General features: G+C 37.7%; 2 protein-coding genes across 2 annotated transcripts; both read left to right on the top strand.

Annotated features, from left to right (window-relative positions):
- Positions 1-2,360: 2,360 nt before the first annotated feature.
- On the top strand, positions 2,361-4,645 carry LOC126812470 (uncharacterized). The gene is made up of 3 exons (XM_050538878.1): positions 2,361-2,498; positions 2,725-4,194; positions 4,631-4,645. The coding sequence occupies exons 2-3, from the start codon at positions 2,938-2,940 to the stop codon at positions 4,643-4,645; spliced, it is 1,272 nt and encodes a 423-aa protein (XP_050394835.1). The 5' UTR covers positions 2,361-2,498; positions 2,725-2,937.
- LOC126812082 (uncharacterized) lies at positions 4,150-9,304 on the top strand. Its single transcript, XM_050538262.2, has 2 exons — positions 4,150-8,936; positions 9,163-9,304. The coding sequence occupies exon 1, from the start codon at positions 4,687-4,689 to the stop codon at positions 8,491-8,493; it is 3,807 nt and encodes a 1,268-aa protein (XP_050394219.1). The 5' UTR covers positions 4,150-4,686; the 3' UTR covers positions 8,494-8,936; positions 9,163-9,304.
- The last annotated feature ends 6,280 nt before the right edge of the window (positions 9,305-15,584 follow it).

The following is a 15,584-nucleotide window of genomic DNA, read 5'->3' on the forward strand; positions in this document are numbered from 1 at the left end:
TTGATTTCTAGACATTGCACGTCTCGATACAGGATCCATGTCCACCCACTGGCCGTGAAATCACATATTACCTCTATAATAGGACCATTAACCGATGGTTGAATAAATGACAACATGAACTGCTGTGGGTACAAATCCAGTGTGAATCCTTCAGTACAATCTGAAATGAAATGAAATGAAATGAAATTGGGTTTAACGTCCTACTCCTAACCTGGGCTAATGAAGACGGGCATATACCATACAGTGTGCTATGAGGGAAATTTTGCCCGGGCTACGGCCTACTCTTATATCGAATTCCAACTGCCAAGGGATATTTTACGTGCAGGCCAATGTGTACACGGGACCTCGGTTTTTCGTCCCATCCGAACGACTAGACAGCTGTCCTTGTCAGGCCCTCCATCCTGCGTCACTGACAAGGGGGAAACACGCCGGAAAATCGGGATGAACTTTCTCGGCCAATGCAGGGATCGAACACCCGACCTCCAGGCTAGCGAGCCAGTGTCTTATCCACTTAGCCACGTGATCCCCTCAGTGCAATCTGAAACACATAAGTTAATGGGAATGTCATACAAAATTGAAACGCAGATATTGATTTTAAATGGGAAGTAGTGTCATATTCTGAGAAACAGACACATTCATCGCCATGGGGAAAAATCATGAATCATAACCAGCAATTTTATACAATGTACATATAGCCCACCTCGTGAAAGACAATCATCATTTTTTTACACATAGAGCGTCGGGTTGGAGAGAGGGGACAACTTCAAAACTGTCTCTGTAAAACGTGGTTCAAAATCTGGATTTAACGGAGACATAAAGAGAAAAGCAATGATAACTGATTAAACATTTTCCAGAGATGGAAATGCTAATGAAGACAATATAATAACTTGTGTCACTACAGACCCGGGACTGTACAGCGCAGTGGACGCTTACGGCTAGCCCCCCGGATCCATTCACTTTTTTTGAATTGTCTGATGTTTGTGTTTTCCTGAGTATGATGTCCTGTCCGTGTATTTGTTATTGTGTAAATTTTGTGTGGTGCAGTCCCCTGCACTTACTATTAGCATCGATTTCGGCTGATACAAATTAAATAGACTTCAAACGAACCAGACATACAGATAACATAGCTTCGATGCAAATAATTATAAATACAAGTTGACCGTTACGTAAAATTGACTGATTTAAATAAAGATATATATTATTGTTGTGACTCAATATATATATATACTTTTAAACTGGGCCATTGTTTGATTATGAGCCCTTCATTATCAGGAACTTGAGTCTGTTATTGGTTTACTACATTTTATTGGAACAATGGCCCAATACAGTCGACACCCAAAATAAATGTTTATTGTACATTTATTTTTTTTTTATTTTTTTTTTTTATTTTTTTTTATTTTTTTTTTTGTAATACTACAAATAAATTTCTGTATTATTTTGCGGTCACTTACTTATAGTAATGCTTTCATGAATACTGTTTTTACACGCCCACATTGAAATATGGTCGTAATTGTCGTCGCCCCCGTCCGTCCGTCCATCCATCCATCCATCGGTCCGACGTCCACAATTGCTTGTGGACGCTCTTAGAGGCCAAAGCTAACATCCGATTGACTTTAATTTTATACACAGTGTTTAAGGTCATGAGACGAAGAAGCCTATTGGTTTTCAGCGATAATTACCGCCAGCGTTATGGCCAAATTTATCATCCGATTGACTTCGGATTGATACACAAGAGTTTAAGGTCTTGAGACGAACAAGTATATTTTTCAATGAATTTTGATAACTGAACAGCTAAATCCATGATATTAAATGTTTCGTATTCTAAACGTTAGAATGTGACAGAACTTGATAATTACTTAATGAGTTGTTACTTTTAATCAGATTTTATTGTATTATAAATGTTTCATTACCGAAAAAAGTAAAAATATGCGACAACTCTTGTTGACTGCACGGACGCTTTAGCTGCTGTGGGCGTATGTTTCGTTACCTGGCAACCTATCGTTATTAAAACATGAAATGTTACCGGTTTAATATTATAATATTATCCGACGCCAAATTTATTATCAGCCGGGTCACTTGATTTGCTCTGATACGGTAACCTGACCGGCGTATGCCTTGTACAAACCGGCTCGCCTATCCGCGGACAAATCAAGCAGGCCCAATATGGGAGATTAGATAAAGAGCTGGCAGTTCTCACTATAATAGTTATTGTTATATTTTTAATCACCCATATTTATTACACACCTCAATGTTACATGTGTATTGGTAGGGGGTGTTGTGACAATAGAGTTGAATTACCATTTTATTATGATTGAAGTATTTTCTGTTCAAAAAGTTGACATAGAAAATCGAGTCTACATGATTTGTAGGGCCTTTTGGGTTTTTCTTAAATTGAAGAGTTTGAAAGTTAAAAAACCCACACAATGTGCTGTTAGAAATTGTTTATTTGCTTGAATCGTGTTTTATGTGATTGAAATGTTAGAAAAAGCACCATAAGTGTAAGTAAAGATGTCATTTTATATTTGTCCATCAATAATATGTAAAATCTCAGGATTATTCAACGAATATTGTCATTTTGATAATTCACTCATGGCTTGGTTGAAAATCCGCGCTGATCAATATTTTTTGAACCAAGGGAAGTAACTCCATTTTATGAACCCCTCAAATAGGGATCAGACCAACTCGTTTTCTTGATTGTAATTTGAATTGTTTGTATCTTTTCAGTTCGAATTATTTGCTGTTCATTCGCTGTTTTTCATTGGCTGTGTTGAAAATATGATTGAATATTCATGTTTGAAGAACTTTCGTACTGCGAACTGTATTGTTTGAAATAAAGAATTAAACAGTAATTAATATGGAAATTTGGTGACTTTACAATAAACAATTTTTGACAACCACATTATCATTCGAAACTTATGCTTGAAATTTAAATACTGTATGAATAATCGTAGTGAAATGGAAGAGAAATTAAGTAGACATGCTGAAGTGAAAAGTCGGTCTGTAAAATCCGACATTAGCACCGGTCGAAGCTTGAGTAGTTCAAGGCAAACAGAAAAAGAGTTAGAAATTCAACGACTTTTGGTCGCACAACCTGAAGAAATGGCTGAATATGAAGCTGAAATGGAGAAACAACAGGCTGAAATGGAAATAGAACATAAAAAACAAATCAAAATAAAGAAATTAAGATTTAAGCAACAGTTAGCAGAGAAGGAAGCCTTTCTATATGACTCCACACCTTCTCGTAGCAGTCGTTCTGTAAAATGCTCTACTACAATTGACAATCTCCCTTCTCCCACCCCCAGTGAAAAAATAAAAAGAACCCAACAATGGGCCTCAACACCCATTCAACCCTCCGATAGAAATTCTGATAGAAATGTTGAACACCCGCCAGTACATGTATTTGAATATCAACCCCCTACTCCCATCGAACCCAAAATAAACTGTGTAGAACTGAATGCTAATGCCACTGAATATATACCTAGGACTCACGAACCTATTCAAAATGTTGAAACAAATTATGATCGAAATGTTGGTGATGCTATCAGTCAGACTGCTGAGATCAACCCTGCGAATGTTCAGGCCGTTTTGTTAAAACTGAATATGCTTCAGAGCATGGAACCATTGAAATTTACTGGGGACCCTTCCAAGTACCCTGTGTTTAGGGAACGAATTAGAAATCACTTGGAAGATGGCCTTCTAACCGATCAACAGAAAATTGAATTCTTGCCTAAATTCCTGGACGGCGAAGCTCTTGGGGTGATGGAAAGAGCATCTGGTTGTTCATATATTGCTATAGTTTCTATGCTTGAAGCCCGATATGGACACCCCGCAAAGGTAGCAGCAGAAACTTTGAAAGGTTTAGTGAATGTCCCAATACTAACAAGCTCCGATACTAAGGGATTGTTGAAATTTTCTGAGAACTTAGAATCAGCTATCAAACGTTTGATAGGTATTTATGAGGCTGAAGCAAGTACCATGTCTAATCTGAAATTGGTTGTATCTCGTTTGCCCAATTATCTCATCAATAAGTGGGGCGATTTCTGCTATAATTTGAGAAGTAAAGGTTGCACACCTCGATTAAGAGACTTAGGTGAATTTGTAAAGAAGCACGCTGCTATTAAGAATGACCCAGCCTTTGTGCCACTGAACTCCAATGATAACTTTATTAAGCATAAAAAAGATAAAACTCCTTTTGTAAGCAATTACCCTAATAGACGTACAACAACATTATCAACTGATGTCTCACAAAAATCTGCACATAAAACATGCGCATTTTGTTCACAAAATCATAACCTATCAAAATGTGGTGAATTCGCACAGAAAGATTTAGACACTCGTTGGAAAGTAGTAAAAGAATCGAAAGTATGTCACGCGTGTTTATTGCCAGGACACCTTCGTGACAACTGTCGGGTTAATATTCATTGTCCCTGCTCGAATGAAAGAAAACACCATCCATTATTACACAATCCTAGGGACAAGCGTGAAGATTATAAAAACAATAAACCGCCCGACGATAAAAACACTGACGAAACCGACGTCAAAACAACTTCAGTATGCCATGCTACAACAGTTGAAAATCTAACTCTGACAGTCCTATTACATGTTGTTGCTGTTCGAGTATTTGGACCAGAGGGAAAATCTCTGACGACGTATGGCCTAATTGACAATGCTTCTAGGGCAACTATTATGGATTGTGAGATTTCTAAACCTCTCGGAATTCGAGGTCGAAAAAGTTCGGTCAATGTGAGCACAATTACCCAAAGTAATTCCGAGCAATTTGAAATTGCGAATTTTGGAATCCGATCTGCGTCTGATGATGGCGCTGTGTTTGAAGTAAAAGAGGGACTTATTACTGATAAATTTAATATCAACGAGAAAGTGTTACCACACAACATTGACTTGAGTCTACATCCACATTTAAAAGATCTTGCTCTTCCGGACGTTGATGTCAAGAAGGTGACTATTTTGATAGGTAAAGACATGCCCGAGCTTCATGATATTTTAGAAGTTCGAAGATCTGATAAACCCGGAAGTAAACTACAAGGACTTCGTGGACCTTTAGGATGGGTCATAACTGGAACTGTAGAAGGAGTTCGAATTTCGAAATCGGTTACCTGTAATTTTACGCATGTTGATAAAGACTTGCACAAATTGGTTGAAAATTTCTGGAAATTAGATGACTTTGGTTCGAAAAGATTGAATATTCCAGAACGGTTTGAAACTGAATCGATTGAAGATAAGCGTGCTAGTATGATTTTAGATAAGACTACCCGGTTAATTAATGGACACTATGAAAGCGGTCTGTTATGGAAAAACGATAACGTGACTCTACCAAATAACCGACACCAAGCCGAGGATCGGCTGAGAAGTTTAAAACGTAGGTTCGAAAAGGATGACGATTTTGGTAAGGTTTACACAAAAACAATGACGGATTACATCCAAAAGGGATATGCTAGAAAGCTGTCTGCCGAGGAGGTGAAACGGACAAGCCCGAGAACGTTTTATTTGCCACATTTTGGAATAAAGAATGAGAATAAACCCGGTAAAGTTAGAATTGTATTTGATGCCGCAGCGGAATACGATGGTACATCGTTGAATAAACAATTATTGACTGGACCGGATAGAACAAATAACTTAGTTGGAGTACTCTTGCGATTCCGCCAAGATAAAGTAGCTCTTGCCGCCGATGTTGAAAGTATGTTTCACCAGGTGCGTGTTAGAAAGGAAGATCAGGATTCGCTAAGATTTCTGTGGTGGACACATGGATTTGATAAACCTTTAGATGAATACGTCATGACTGTTCATATTTTCGGAGCCGCTGACTCGCCCTGCTCAGCCAATTCTGCTTTATTGAGAACCGCGAAAGACAATGAGCTTGAATTTGACACCGAAGCGGTGAAAACTATAGAAAATAACTTTTATGTTGACGATCTTCTGAAATCGTTTTCCACTCCAGAAGCGGCTATTGATATTGGACATCAGGTTGTTGACATATGTAAAAATGGCGGTTTCAAATTGACAAAATTTCTAAGTAACGACAGAAACGTCTTAGGAACTTTTCCTAGTGAACTAAGAGCAGATCCTACCCTTGATTTAGATTTTGAACAGTTGCCAAATTCCCGAGCACTCGGGCTTCAGTGGTCTGTTGAATTGGACACGTTGGGATTCAAAGTCATGAATTTAGACAAACCAAACACAATGAGAGGAGTGTTATCGACAATTTGTTCCGTGTTTGACCCTCTCAATATTGCTGCCCCTGTAATGATTCCTGCTAAACAGATCATGCAAGAACTCTGGCGTAAGAAGTGGTCGTGGGATCAAAAGATAGAAGGAGAATTGCTTTCGAAATGGTTGAAGTGGAAAGATAACCTCCAACGCTTGGGGAACGTTAAAGTTCAAAGAAGCTATTTCCTTAAAGACAGACATGAACAGGGTACAGTTGTTGAACTGCATCATTTCTGTGATGCCTCGGAAATTTCCTTAGGTTGTGTGTCCTTTATGAGAATCGTGTACCCCAATGGTGAAATTGAATGTTCCTTTGTGATGGGTAAATCTAGAAATGCACCAATCAAATCAATCAGTATTCCTAGACTAGAATTGCAGGGTGCTGTACTGGCCGCTAGAATCCATAACAGTTTAATCCGTGAAATAGAAATTGATATCGACAGAACCTATTTCTGGACTGATTCGATGATAACGCTTAACTATATTAACAACGAAACTCGTCGTTTCCAGACCTTTGTTGGAAATAGAATAACCGAAATCCGCGAATTAACAGAACCAGACCAATGGCATCACTGCCCTGGGAAGTTGAACCCCGCTGATGACGTAAGCAGAGGACTTAATTTTGAGCAATTCAACTCCAACAGTCGTTGGATTAGAGGACCTCAATTTCTTTGGAAACCAAAAGATCAGTGGCCAGATTTGAAGATTGACACTGTTCCGATTGAAATGTTAGAAGTTAAGAAGGAGATCCACGTGTTTTCTTCTGAACCAGAATCGCATCTTTCTCAATTAATAAATAGACATTCTAACTGGAATCCGTGTGTTAGAAATGTAGCTTGGATCGTAAAATTTATTGACTGGTTGAAAACCCATCCAGCTAACAGATCGAAAATCGAAAAACGAATTACAACGGAAGATTATGAATCCGCTACCAAGTGTATCATCCGAGAAGTTCAAATTCGAAATTTTCCAAATGAATTGACAAGTTTGAAATCAAATCAATGTGTGAGCAACTCGAGTAACATTGTGAGGCTAAAACCGTTATTAAGTGATGGCATCATACGTGTAAGTGGTAGACTGACAAAGGCTCCTATATCATATGATGCGAAACATCCCATGATACTTCCGCGAAAACATCATGTAACGAATATGATAATCCGACATTTCCATAGAGCAAATGGACACTGTGGACACGAACAAGTTCTTTCGTTAATTCGAGAAAGGTTTTGGATTTTGAAATCAAGAATTGCTATTCGTGAAGTGATACAGACCTGCATATTGTGTAGGAAACGTAATGCCGTTCCTTTGGTACAAGAAATGGCGAATCTTCCAAGTTATAGACTAACACCGTTTGAAAACCCCTTTACTTATACTGGGTTAGATTATTTCGGTCCTATGTATGTGAAGCGTAGTAGAAAAGTTGTTGAAAAACGTTGGGGTGCGTTATTTGTGTGCATGAACTATCGTGCCATTCATTTGGAACTTGTGAAATCTCTAGAAACTGACGATTTCTTATTAGCGTTGATGAGATTTATGAATCGTCGTGGACGTGTTAAACAGATTTCCTCGGACAATGGAAGTAACTTTGTCGGAGCTGAGAAAGAAATCCGCGGGTGCATCCAGAAACTGAACTCCGGAAAGGTAGAAAAATATCTTGTTGAGCGCAATTGTAAATGGATTTTCCACACGCCCACTGCAGCTCATATGTCCGGAGTGTGGGAACGAATTGTAAAGAGTGTAAAACGTAGTTTAAAAGCGATTATCGGAAATGATACTATCAATGAGGAGGTATTAACAACTGTTTTGACAGAAGCTGAAAGGATCGCAAACAGCAGACCTTTAACGCGAAACCCACTGAGCCAAAATGACGACGACCCTTTAACTCCGAACCATTTTTTGAATGTGAAACCCAGTGATTATATTCCTCATGAAATTATTTGTGAAACTGATAAATTTAGCAAGAAAAGATGGCGCCAGTGCCAATTGTTATCCAATCACTATTGGAATAGGTGGTTAAAAGAGTATATCCCCACTCTCCAAAGTCGTAGCAAATGGTTAAAACCTAAGCGTAATTTGCGTATAGGCGATTTAGTATTAGTGTGTGAAGACAATGTTCCCAAGAATCAATGGCTTCTTGGCCGCGTTACTGATGTATTTCCCGGTAATGACAATTTAGTTCGAAATGTTGAAGTTAAAACTAAGAATTCGGTTCTAAAAAGACCCATTCTCAAACTGTGCTTATTAGAAGCACATGACTGTGAAATTTAGACATTCGTTTGAATTATTGAAGGGTTTGAAATGTTTGAAATATCCGAATTAAATTGTATACTGTTTGAATAGGCTACTTGTAACTATGCAATATTGTATATTTGCTAGGATGGTATTTGTAAATCTGATAGAATTGATTGAAGGTTTGAAAGTGAGGTAGTGTTGGAAAGTGTTATGAACTATTTCCTTCTTGTCCCAATAGTTCATGGCGGGCGGTATGTTGTGACAATAGAGTTGAATTACCATTTTATTATGATTGAAGTATTTTCTGTTCAAAAAGTTGACATAGAAAATCGAGTCTACATGATTTGTAGGGCCTTTTGGGTTTTTCTTAAATTGAAGAGTTTGAAAGTTGAAAAACCCACACAATGTGCTGTTAGAAATTGTTTATTTGCTTGAATCGTGTTTTATGTGATTGAAATGTTAGAAAAAGCACCATAAGTGTAAGTAAAGATGTCATTTTATATTTGTCCATCAATAATATGTAAAATCTCAGGATTATTCAACGAATATTGTCATTTTGATAATTCACTCATGGCTTGGTTGAAAATCCGCGCTGATCAATATTTTTTGAACCAAGGGAAGTAACTCCATTTTATGAACCCCTCAAATAGGGATCAGACCAACTCGTTTTCTTGATTGTAATTTGAATTGTTTGTATCTTTTCAGTTCGAATTATTTGCTGTTCATTCGCTGTTTTTCATTGGCTGTGTTGAAAATATGATTGAATATTCATGTTTGAAGAACTTTCGTACTGCGAACTGTATTGTTTGAAATAAAGAATTAAACAGTAATTAATATGGAAATTTGGTGACTTTACAATAAACAATTTTTGACAACCACAGGGGGTGTTCGGTGGTGTAAGACATGTGCATTAGATCATAATGTCTGTCATTGAGGCAAATGGTGCTGGATCCTGGCCCACACTTGTACGAAACATGGACTAGGGCAACCCGTCCACTCATTAGTTTTCTCTCATATCCTCACACAAAACGGTCCGCAGCGAGTTAGCCGCCCCTGATTGTGCTTGTTCACATTTTTTTTTTTTTTTTTTTTTTTTATAAATTGATATTTAACCACTGTGTGAAGTTTAATATTACGCATAAAAAAATGTAAAACGCACATTTTAATCTATTTTAAATTTTATTTGTTGCTAATTTTTATATTTTATGATTTTTAAAATTTACTACGAATCATATTGTGTGACGTCAGCGCATGGTGTCGATGACAAAATGGAAATGGACGAAAATAATGTTAATATTGGAAACAAATGGCTCCGATACCGTTTTGCGGGAGTATTTATGTAAATCAAAACGATTAGATTGAAGAAAAAACATATCTGAGTGAATCGGCAGCGGTTCAATTTCCTGACGTTACGAATTGTTGAATAAAACCGAGTTGAGGCGGGAGCAGGTAAAATCGAGGCTTCAACAGGCATTGCATTCCTGTTCTTTTTTATTATTTATTGTCTGGTTGGGCATGGTGGATGCATATTTTACGGATAGAAGGTCAGACTCCTGTGCTTCAGTCTATGGAGGTCGCAATTTTGTCACGGATGAGTTAGATATTGTTGTACATCGGACTGTAACTGTCACTACCTCTTGCACTGTATGTGTCATATGTAAAACGTTTTTGGCTCCGCTACGGGCAAGAGTTTTTGTCCCAATTCAAGATGAACCTAGAATATATGTTCATGATCAAGACATCTCGGATGAGCTATATTTTGGACTGTAACTTACTGGGTATGTACATAAACCTGTAATGTTATAACTATGTTGGCGTACATATCGTCAGCCTTGTCCATCCGTTCATCTTTCGATATTTACATTTGTTTGTCAAAGTAAATAATTGTTAAGGCCTGTTCTATAGATTTGCCTTTTTTTCTGTAGGTTTCTCAAATTTTGATGACCGTAGATTCAGGCAATGTAAACAAATGGAAAGGTAGAAAGTTGTGTGAAATTAAAATGGAAGGTAAGTTCGAAACAACTAATTTACAGATACCTGTTAGTTATTTCTGTTGTCTTAAAGTAACAATGTGTCATTTGAATTTTCATGTGGACCCATATTGTCGTCGCCCCCGTCCGTTCCCATTTTGTTTGTGGAAAATGAAATGAAATGGGGTTTAAAGTTGCAATTTCATATTTTTAAGTTATATTTTGAAAAATTTATTAAAATAAAGCCTTAAAATAGATGGTATCTTTAAACAGTCATACCTTGTTAAAGAATAATCCTATTAATCCTATAATTCACTATTGCCAGTTGAGAAATTGGCAAAAATATCATTTTAATCTTCAAATTCCAATGTTTGAATATAGCTACTTCATGGTGGAGAATAGAAAACAAGGGAGGTAATTATGTTATTATTTCCGGTGTAAATGAGTTTTAAGTGTGAGAATGACACCTATGATCGTATAATAGTGAGTTGACAAGCTATTCAGCAAATGACATAGAAATAATAATTTCAGAGGTAGCAAACTACAAATATATTCACTATCAGAAACCATCGCCAAACATTATTCCCCAAGAAATGGTCACGGATCGGAGGGCCTCAATACGTAGACAATAAATTATTTGGATAAGATTTTTTATTACCTTGTATTACATGTTGACAAAGATCACCATAGTAACCAATCGGGCATCTGGTACAGTTTACACCTTCACATAAAAAGTTCTAAAAATGTTTAAAGAATTCATATAAGTATAATGAAACGAATTCATTAGTATAATGAAAATCGACTTACTGTCTGAACCGTTATAAATTTTAAATGGATTTCTTCGACTGTAAACAAAATAATTGATTATGGTTAATTAAAAAATTACCTATGTCATTGAAATCACCTACGGATAAATAAAAGTTATCTCTTGAAAGTCGATGTTTTTTACTTGTATTTTCCACAAGTTCATCAAAGCGTTGCACATGCCACGTAATGAGCGAAACCGTCGTAAGATGTTAAGGGAATAAAGCTTGAGTAATTTTGACAACCACCCGTGTTGCAATCAAAACAAAGTGGCGTCTTTTTGATCGTTTGAGCAGCAAAAATACCTGAAAGCAATTACATTCTGAAACAGTTGATTGTCAGTCTACTTGTTTTATTCACACTGAAAATATCCTGTATATTATATATATACTCTTCCAAAAAAGTAAGGGATATTCAGAAACAATACAAAACTGCGGAAATGCACCGCTGTTTTTATAAGAGGTAACTAGTGTATGTTAATAACAGGCCAATTGCTTACACATGAACTTAAACAGTTCATATGGCCGGCTTATCTGGCGGCCCCATTTCACTCGCCTAGAGATAAACTGTCACAAGTGAAAATGAACGTTTTTGATTTTTGTCTTAACAATGAGTAATTGCTCCACCAATCCTCAGATATTCAGCAATTCGTCGTGGTATGCTCCTAATCAACCGTCCAATCACGATTTGGGGCAATCTGACCCACTCCTCTTGCAGTGCCACGGCCAATTCTTCCAGTGTTGTCGGTTGACGTTGACGAACACGTCTCCTGATCATGTCTCTGACATGCTTTATAGGGGAAAGGTCAGGACACACGGCTAGCCAAGGCATATGGACGCTGTAGGTAGTCATTCACGACACGAGCGCGGTGGGCACGGGCATTATCATCTTGAAAGATGAAACGTCGACCTGCACCTTGAGCAAAGGGCAGAACTATCGGTGCCAGGGTGTTGTCAAGGTAGTACACACCAGTGACCCTTCCTTGAACAGTATGCAAGTCCGTTCTACCAGTCACGGTTATTCCTCCCCACACCATAACAGACCCCCGTCCGAATTTGTCATGCTGTCTGACGTTAACGTTAGCATGACGCACATTTACACGTCTCCTCACGCGAAAACAACTATAGGCGAAATCCAGGGCAAATCTGGACTCATCTGGGAACATTCCACGCGCGCCCATCGACGAGTACCTCAATTTCTACGCTGCCTACACCATTGACGCCTGTTTGCCATATGCTAGCGAGTTAATGGAGGCACAACACGCGGTCGTTGCACATGCAAATGGGCTGCATGTAGCCGATTTCTAATCGTTTGGGGTGTAACTCGAATTCCTGTAACTTGGTACAAGTTCACAGAAAGCTGATTGGCCGTTTGTCCTCGATTTCGCAGGAAAGGTGTACGAATGTGTAGTGGCGCTAGGACGACCTGAACGAGGTCTAGCATCCACATTGTGTGTTTTGTGGTACCGGTTCCACAGTCTGCTGATCACAGACTGTGACACATTAAGCATGTTGGCTACTGCTCGTTGTGTACAACCCATTTGAACCATGCCAATAGCAAGTAGACGTTTATCATGTTGAAGACATCTCATTGCAAATTAAACGTAACACACTAAAGCAAAGATACGCTAAACAGTAAATCTTACTCAAGAACCGATAGGAAAGCAAACATGGAAAGGATAAACCAGCACGCGGCAGTTTTCATCAACCTTTCCTTGAAGTTTCAAATTTGACAATGAACCCCTCCCACGTGCAGCTCAGTAGTTCTTTTGGGGCGATAAGGTCTTCATCTGTGAACATACTCTCAAAGCATGTCAAGTGACTATTTATCATATCACATCCTGCAGGTATTTGCATTTCAATATCCCCTACTTTTTTTGAAGAATATATTTTTATATTATATATATATAAACCTTTACGGCTCCAACAAATGTCTTTACCGTTAGCGAAAAAAGGAACGGTAAAGACATCGAGTGGTAACGGTAAAGACACATTTTGCTTGGAAAAATGAAAAATAACAACATATTCTCATCTTTTTCTTGCTTATTTTAAAGAATACCAGTTATCTTATCTAATATATTATTATTTAAAATATTTCCTTTGAAATTCCCTCCTTGGTAAACTTTTATGATCTTCAGGAATCCAACATGGCTGAGAAAGACCTTTACCTTGAGGTTAAAAATAGCCTTGTTGAATAAAGTTAAGATATCTGTGAAATATACAGCGAGATAACGGTAAAGACATTTTGAAAGAGAAAATCAGGACACACATTGAGGCTCTCCTCATAGCTACATTGAAACCCCTAGGAATCCGGGACTTTGAATGGAAATAGACCAATATCGTATGAATTGATATGTATGGGGATTAACATTCACAGTTTCCTCACATCTAGGAAAAATGTACATAAGTTTTGGAATCCGAAGTTGGTAACGGTAAGGACGTACCGCGTATTTCACGCGTATATTAGATCTCGAAAGGTCTATTTTTGGACTAAATATGGTTGAATAATTTTTTTCTGTTAGATAAAATAATGTTCTAACACATTAATAAATAAAATTTATCATACTCAAGAGACTATTAGAAAATTGAAGACATTTTTTTTTCACTCAATTTGCCACTTTTTCTGAGAATGACCTACCTGTAGAATGTCCACCAAAAAAATTGTGGACGAACAGAAACACGGACGTATTTCAATATTTCACTTGCGCACAGGGGTCTTTAGCAGTAGGGGAGGACCCAAAGAAAACCACGAGGTTGGACAGGTGAACCTACTCCTTGTCAAGTACAACCGGTTAATTGAAACCACGCCAGTCGACTCAAGTGACAGATCTTATGATGCAACCTTAAGTGAATAGAAGACATGTCTTTAATGGCATTTAAAATAGACGCCTTCAGCACATACCAGTTCTTCGTTTCGTTATGAAGGTTCGAGCAGTTCTAATTTTATACCAAAATACACGGGAAATAAAGGAACCTCGATCATCAAGTCGCATTATCCCCATTTTTTGGCCTTCGCCGTTTTGGGAGAATCACCGACAACTCATGTAACATGATCGTTTACTTATAGCACCACGTTGTTTCTAGTCCATTCGAATTTCGACATGGCAGTGTCAATCCGTCGATGTGGGCATAACACCTCACCTTGTCATTCGCGCACCATTTAATTTTAAATAAGATTTTAAAACAAAAGCCCCTGCCCCGACACACATACACAACCCTATACCTAAACCAAATCCGTAGAAAATAAACTCCCTTTAAAAAGTGTATTTGCTAACAAGGTTTACAGTTGAAGGCCGTGCAAAGCGAGACCTCGATAGGGCTTGTCCTCTCTTGACCCCAATGCGTCACTCCAAATTAGAAAAACAACGTTTTTGGAGAAGGTGAGGACAACTGCAGAACAGAATAGCTGGGAAAGATGAAAGCCGAATTACGATTAGATAGGATTCGTCCTATCATGACGCCGGAACAGAATGGCGTGGAAAGCTGAATTACAACAAGTCAACAGTGAGGCTGATGTCCCCCACAGACATCCCAAAATAAATAGATGACACATATTAATCAATTGCACGTATATTTTTTTCAAAAGTATCAAGCAATCAAACTGATTATCAACTATACACTAAGTTTCATCACTCTTATCACATATACTAATGTCCAAAAGAAAGTGTACACTGTGCATTTTGTGCTGCATCAACCAAAGTCGTTTTTCCATGCTATACGGTATTTGGGTAGATTGTCAATTTGTTTCACATTTTCATTTTGCTTAGAAATGTTGAGTTTGGACGCAGGAGACAAACTCAGTAATGCTTTATCAAATGTTTTTAATCTAAACAAAACTTAGTCATAGTTTTAGTGTGTATACTTTCTTTTGGACATCAGTATAGAATCAAGTCAAAGCAATTGCTTAGCTTTAGCGAGAAATGTTAATCATTGAACTCAGTCAGTACATAAACACCAAGTTTAAACATTCTACCTCAATTAACTAGCGGCTGCCAGACAGGATACGCCCACATTTTGCAAGAGATAAAAACCAAAAATCAAACAGGATTTTTTGTATAATCAGGGGCAATAATCCAGAAAGTTATGGTCTGAAATGCGCAAATATCAAAAGGGACTGAGATCTTTGGGATATAGATATGTTTTAAGTTTCATTAGAATCGGATAAAAATTGTGACCTCTAGAGGATCGACAACCTTCTTATTGCATATATTTACACAATTTGAGTACAAAGAGAGGCCATTTTGTTTGACAGTTTCATTTCGATTTTCCTGAAATTCGAATTCGACCTTCATTATGGTGGAATGGTGAAATATTTAAACGGTTTTTAAAATCGGAAAAAAAAATTGTTACCTCT

Source organism: Patella vulgata, chromosome 2, assembly GCF_932274485.2.
Source record: "Patella vulgata chromosome 2, xgPatVulg1.2, whole genome shotgun sequence".
Lineage (NCBI taxonomy): Eukaryota > Metazoa > Mollusca > Gastropoda > Patellidae > Patella > Patella vulgata.

What these genes read in the sequence shown, in the direction of transcription:
- LOC126812470 (XM_050538878.1), top strand. Translation starts at nt 2,938, where the DNA reads ATGAATAATCGTAGTGAAATGGAAGAGAAATTAAGTAGACATGCTGAA.
- LOC126812082 (XM_050538262.2), top strand. Translation starts at nt 4,687, where the DNA reads ATGGATTGTGAGATTTCTAAACCTCTCGGAATTCGAGGTCGAAAAAGT.